The 6,494-nt window shown below is 45.5% G+C and overlaps 1 protein-coding gene across 2 annotated transcripts; it reads left to right on the top strand.

Annotated features, from left to right (window-relative positions):
• The first annotated feature begins 1,562 nt into the window (after nt 1-1,562).
• LOC125517278 (probable cation transporter HKT6) lies at nt 1,563-4,802 on the top strand. 2 transcript variants are annotated; one of them, XM_048682459.1, is made up of 3 exons: nt 1,563-3,382; nt 3,679-3,892; nt 4,071-4,802. In XM_048682459.1, the coding sequence occupies exons 1-3, from the start codon at nt 2,202-2,204 to the stop codon at nt 4,224-4,226; spliced, it is 1,551 nt and encodes a 516-aa protein (XP_048538416.1). In that variant the 5' UTR covers nt 1,563-2,201; the 3' UTR covers nt 4,227-4,802. The 2 variants fall into 2 exon arrangements, with proteins under 2 accessions (XP_048538416.1, XP_048538415.1); XM_048682458.1 differs by having other exon boundaries at nt 1,564-3,382; nt 3,679-3,897; nt 4,071-4,798.
• Nucleotides 4,803-6,494: the final 1,692 nt, after the last annotated feature.

Below are 6,494 nucleotides of genomic sequence, written 5' to 3'. Positions count from 1 at the left end.
AGCCGCCGGCCACCGCGACCAAGGCCGCCATGACCCTGCTAGCCCACCATGCGGCCGACGCCACCAGATCTTCCTCGAAGCCTAGCAGCTTCGCCGCCTCCACCCAGCACCACGCCGCCACCTTGTGCCGTCGCCAGAGACGAATAGCCGCGCCGCCGCGATGCAGATCGGGGAAGAAACGCCCCGGCGCCATGGGTAACCCGCCACCCGATCCGGCGTGGGAGGGAAGAGGGCCTCCGCCGCCGCCGTCAGCCGCCCGGGGCTTCGCCCGGCGATCTCCTCCAGCGGCGGCTGAGGGGAGGGGGGGATGGACATGCCCGGCGGCGAGGGTTAGGGTTTCCACCCGAGCCGCCCTAGCGGGGGGCGACACGGGGGACGTGAGGGGAGTACGGGGGACGTGGTTTCTATGATGCTATATTATGTTCATTTGTCATTGGCTCATGTGATTTAGCAACATCTCTAATTTTGAGGGAGATGTATTATTATCTTTTAAATAAGTCATTAAGCGACTGATTCTTGTCGTCTTGTAGATATATGATCATGAGTTCATGGCTAAAGCTTTGTAGCCGCATAATGATGCCACATATATCATACTAACTTGCATAAACTATAATACATGTCTAGATGATAGTGAGATGTGTGTAACCTTGAAATTTCCTCCAAATTAGTTACCATCAAACTAACAAAAATGGTGTGAGAAAAAGTTCAACGCGTCAATAGAAATAGTGTGAACAGGCATGCAGGAAAAGTTATGGAGGTCATCTTGCTCCACAAGTCAATTAACAGTACCATAGAAGCTGAATGCAACCTTATAATTATTGAAAGGTGTTTTGCTGCCACACGGAACTAGCAGAGCATATTTAACCTAGTCTGCATAGGTAGTATTATGCCAGTGCAGAGCAACTATGTAGCATCCAAAGAATTTGTTCCATATCCACTCAGATGATAAAGCTTAAAGAATAAAATCTATTCATCGGTCTTCTCCATATCAACAATGAAGAGCTAATTTGGTTGTACCAAATGCTTTGTCCTTGGTAAGAAGAATAAAATCAAATTCGTCAAATGTGGATTACACGTGTTTGCTTATGAAACGAGAACGCGTGAAGTTACTTCCTCCGGAAAACCAACAGTATTGTTGATGCCACGACAAGAGTCATATATATACTGATGTACATATTTTGCATACTACATGAAAAGAACTGCTACACGTCTAGAAGAACATGACTACAGTAATGCAGGAGGTGTGATTATACTCCCTTTGAACCAGGCTCGAGTCCTCTTTGAGTAAGATTTGGATGTCTATTCCTATTCATTAAATGGATATCTAGCTCCTTGCAGGTATCCCTCATTCCTTTCGCAGTTCAAGAAAACAGACATGGTAACTGGTAAGGGAGAGCATACTGATGCACGGTTAAAAAAACATTCTTGTTAAGTGTACAGTGTGCACGACGCCACGACCATTACAATTTTTTCAAGAGAGACATGCAAGTATGTCATGTTTTTATGACTGCAACCTCTGATTAACTCAGCGTTACAAATTTTGAAATCCAAGATAAGTACATCTGAGTCAAGATTCCTCGGAATGAACTCTACATGTCGAGGGTTCAGTTCTGGTACACAGGGAACACAGTAAGACAAGGAAGCCTAATAGCACCTTAGCTTCCGAAAGGACACGAACCACTTGCTGAGAACACATTTAATCTTTCCAAGTTCCAACTGGATCTGCATGCCATCAAGGTCTAACTCAGGGAGGCTCGGAGAACGAAAAAGCAGCTATCGTGTGAACCAAGGCATAATGCAGAGCACAGAATGAAATAACTTCGCACTCAAGAGTGCTCATTCTTAATTTTGCATTTTCACTACCCTGTAGACTATTTATTGACACAAATTCAGTAGAGAACAGAATCCTTTACCACTACTATGGCAAAGCTATCTTGAATGATGGAATCCATGAAGCAGCCTTGATTCTTCGGTCATATTTGTCCACATAAATCTACTACTGCTTTATAATTCCTCTGTACAGCACAGATTGTACGAAACACCATAGGTACAAAGTTGAAGGGAGAATATATCTTTTCCACTATAAATAGACAGTACTCAGTGTGACTACGCAAGGAACCAGCACCCCCTGCCCCCAACCCCGCCTAACCGCTCCAAAGGAGAAAACATTCTCTTTAGTGCCACACAGGTACTAGAAAAGAATGAATACTTCTCTTGTAGTATACCTAAAAAGTCTTAAAACTTTCTGTGCATTTGCATCCACCAAATTCTCTTCTTTTGCCAAATCTGCATGGCAATCCATGAAATACTCCTGCCAGTTCATCTGCCAAACCAACCCGCTCTTTATCCAAGTCACCTATTTCACCTTGATCTCATTTGCTGGATATGAAGCTCTGAAGGTTCTTAACTCTCAAGATAAGTCAAATACTCTGAAAAACTTAGACGTGTTGTTTACTTCTGTATCTGCATCAACTGTCTCAAGCATGGCTACTGTTGAAATGGAGGAATTCTCAAGCAAACAACTCTGGGTTTTGGCAATTTTAATGCTGATTGGCAGTGAGGTGTTCACTTCAATACTTGGTCTTCACTTCATGAGGGCTAAATTCAATACAGAAAATTCACTCAACACAAGGGACCACATATCTCATATTGATATTGAATCTATTAATGTTGCAAACTTTGATCCCAACACTAGCCATGGCACAAAAGATGCAGTTGCATTTTCCGAACTCCGCCAGGCAAACAAACAACATGTTGATCCCAAGACAACTGTACTTTTAGGTACTGCAGTGACGGTCTGTCTTCTAATAACAAACTTAGGGAGCTCCTTACTTATTTACCTCTACCTTAAGTTAGTACCAGATGCACAAGAAATTCTGAAGAGAAAACGGACTGGGCTCATTTTATTTTCTGTATTTACGGCTATATCCTCGGTTGCAAACTGTGGCTTCACTCCAGTAAACGAGAATATGGTTATCTTCCAGAAGAACTCCGGTCTGCTATTGCTAATTATTCCTCAGATGCTAGTAGGAAATACATTATTTGCACCATGCTTGAGATTCATGGTGTGGTCACTCCAGAAGATTACCGGGAAACAAGAATGGTGTTACATTCTTGAGCATGCAAACGCCATCGGATACAGGCATCTTATGAGTACAAGAAAGTGTGCTTACTTAATTTTAACTGTTGTGGGCTTCATAATTCTGCAAACCATATTGTTTTGCTCTTTGGAATGGAGCTCCGAGGCTTTGCAGGAAATGAGCAGCTATCAAAAGATAGTAGGTGCTCTTTTTCAGTCAACCAATGCGAGGCATGCTGGTGAAACTATTGTGGATCTGTCAAGAATCTCTTCGGCAATAGTAGTCCTATACACCGTCATGATGTAAGTTCCTTCTCTAACCTTCTCCCGGAAATAATAATGCTCGTTGCGAAGAAAATTGCCTGGATTTACTGCAGCACTTACATTAGTAAAAAAAAATCCTGAATTTACTGCGACCTTACATTAGGCAAATAGGGGTTCTATTGACTAGGCTGAATGATATGCAAATATGTCGTACTTAAAGAATAGCTTTATCTCATATAATAGAGTAAGAGACATCAGATTATCTAATGTATGCTGTCATTCAGAAGAACTAATGTAAGCTATACTTAACGCATGTTTGCACCAACTTGTATCAGGTACCTTCCCGGCTACACATCATTTTTACCCAATTACGACGATCGGTATTCTAAGGACGAGAAGAGATACAACAGAAAAGGGCTATTGGAGGACTGGATCTTGTCCCAATTGTCTTATTTGGCTATCTTTGTCATGCTAATTTGCATCACTGAGCGAGAAGCACTGACCACAGATCCACTTAATTTCAATGTTTTCAGCATACTGTTTGAAATTGTAAGGCAAGTCACTGAAATCTCCCTCCGTTCCAAAATAGATGACCTAACTTTAGTACAAAGTTGGGTCATCTATTTTGGAACGGAGGGAGTACATTCTTAAGAGAAACTCATGGTTATGTTTGCCATGATTATCATTACTGAACTCCTGGCTGATCCGATGACTGATTATATTGCAGTGCATATGGAAACGTGGGCTTCTCTATGGGTTACAGCTGCAAGAGGTTACTGAAACAAGACCTACACTGCAAGGATGCTTCATATGGGTTTGTTGGGAAATGGAGCCACGAGGGGAAAATTATTCTGATCATCGTCATGGTCTTCGGGAGGCTTAAGGGGTACAACTTGAAGGGGGGAAAAGCATGGAAGCTTAGATAGCATCAACTCCGTGAGGGCCTAGTATTCCCCCTCCCAAATAGGCAAATATGGTGTATAGCTTCGGACATGCATAACAAACGGCATCGTCGCTTTTCCTTCACCAATAATCTGTGTCCACCTTGTAGTCGTATGATGCTAGTAAAGGATATGAATAAAAATACTAGTATAATAGTACAAAGATAGTAAGCACACACGTACAGGAGTGTTTGGTTTCCATTTACCGTACGCATCGTCATACACATCACCCTGGTTCCCTACATCAATGCGACAACACCCAATCATCTAGCCTCCATAATTTAGCAATTCACCCTTGGCAGTTCATACTTGATCCATTCTCCGTGCATTCACCGAAATAGGAAAGCGCGGGTAAATTCGTAACAAATAACACGATGACAAAACTTTTGGAAATCAGAGCTGGTTGATCTCGGCCCTAGCACCAAGAGATGCGGTAACTTGATAGCACAGCCACAGTGACTGATGCCTAGCGAGGAATGGACGGGTGGCTCGGTTCCGCAACGATTTCGATGCGTGAACAGTGCAGCGAATGCAGGCAACCACCCTAAGTCAGACCACGGAGACGCACCCCTAGCCGGTAACTAGGGTGACCTCTTACGATCGCAGCAATCTGCGCCGCAATCGAGCGGGGCCGCGGGTGGCAGCGGCCGAGATGGTGAATCGTCTGATTAGCGGGGCGAGCTCGAGAGAAGTACCTGCATCTCGCGGGGTGGAAGCGACGGCGCGGCGGAGGAGCTTGGCAGCGGGAAGGACGAAACGGGTGGGGGGCGGCGGCTGATCGAGCTGGGGGCGCGCGCCCGCGAGTGGCCGACCCGCGCCGCGAGTGGTGAGGCCTATTCAGTTCGTTCACGGGCCTGTAACTTCGCTTGGCCCGGTTAATATGTTAAGCCCGTGAACAGAGTATTATGAAGTTACAGGCCCGTGAACAGGGGATATGATATGAAGTTACAGGCCCGTGAACAGGCGATTCCTATTCGGCCGGCGCCCGGCCGGTACTGTGTATTTTACGGGAGCAACCAGGGATACAATGAAAGGGGTTAGAGATAAGGTTGAGGCTCAGGAGAAGGAGGAACCGATGGGAAAGAAAATGTACGTGCAGCTAGAGCTATCAAACAAACATGTCGAGGGGAAGAGTAGTGCAGAGAAGGCAGACATGGGCATCCTGGTACACCCTAAGGGGAAGGGTGGGAAGGGTTTTAGAAGACAGGAGAGGAAGAATGGAGGGGATAATAGATCACTGGGAGTGAGTGTGGGAGAGAAGAGGATTGCAAAGTCGGATGATGTTGATATGACGGAATGTGAATCACCGAAGAAGAGAAGAATTGAGGAGGACAAAATTGCAGCACAAAAGGAGAACGCGGGGCTGTTGGAACAGCCCTGCGAGAAGCAATGAGGCTCATTGCATGGAATTGCCGGGGATTGGGGAATGGCCCGGCAATTCGAGGGCTTCTGGAGCTCCAGAAGGAGGACCCCGACGTTCTATTTTTGTCTGAGACGAAGATGGAGTGTAGCAGGTTGGACTGGCTTCGATGGAAGATGGGGATGACACAAATGTTTGTTAAAAATTGTGAGGGGCAGAGCGGGGGTTTAGCCATGTTTTGGAAGAAGGAAGTGCAGCTTGTGGTGTTGCCCTTTGTGTCCAAGTACCACATTGATACGGAGATTGCAGAAGAGGATGGATTTGTGTGGAGGTTCACCGGTATCTATGGGGAGCCCAAGAGTGATGAGAAGGAGAAGACTTGGAGGCTGCTTAGGAATCTAAAACAACAAAATAATAAACCCTGGCTTTGCGCTGGTGATTTTAATGAAATCTTGCATTCTTGGGAGAAGGAAGGTGGGCCGCCGAGGGGTCAAGCATGTATGGACAGATTCAAAGCTGCACTGGAAAATTGCGAGCTAAGAGATCTGGGCTATGTTGGAGATACATTTACTTGGAGGAACCATAGTCATATGGCAGAGAAGTATGTTAAAGAGAGGTTGGACCGGGCGGTTGCTACTACATCATGGTGTTGTCGTTTTCCTGCGTACCGAGTGACTAATGGCGACCCACGCCACTCGGACCACCGTCCGGTTATTGTGGACACAGCAGGAGCAGCTAGGATTAGACATGGCTCGGTACAGAACCAAAATCCAAGATTTGAAGCTAGCTGGCTGGAAGAGGAGGGATGCAAGGAGATGGTGCAGAATATTTGGCAGCTTGAAACGCAAAT

This window comes from Triticum urartu, chromosome 6 (assembly GCF_003073215.2).
Source record: "Triticum urartu cultivar G1812 chromosome 6, Tu2.1, whole genome shotgun sequence".
Classification (NCBI taxonomy): domain Eukaryota; kingdom Viridiplantae; phylum Streptophyta; class Magnoliopsida; order Poales; family Poaceae; genus Triticum; species Triticum urartu.
This window is presented reverse-complemented; position numbering and strand designations above follow the sequence as displayed.

Bases quoted from the DNA above. Each gene is read 5' to 3' on its own strand.
- LOC125517278 (XM_048682458.1), top strand. From the start codon at position 2,202: ATGAATACTTCTCTTGTAGTATACCTAAAAAGTCTTAAAACTTTCTGT. The intron at 3,383-3,678 runs GTAAGTTCCTTC...AACTTGTATCAG, and splicing joins GTCCTATACACCGTCATGAT to GTACCTTCCCGGCTACACAT. The intron at 3,898-4,070 runs GCAAGTCACTGA...ATTATATTGCAG, and splicing joins ATACTGTTTGAAATTGTAAG to TGCATATGGAAACGTGGGCT.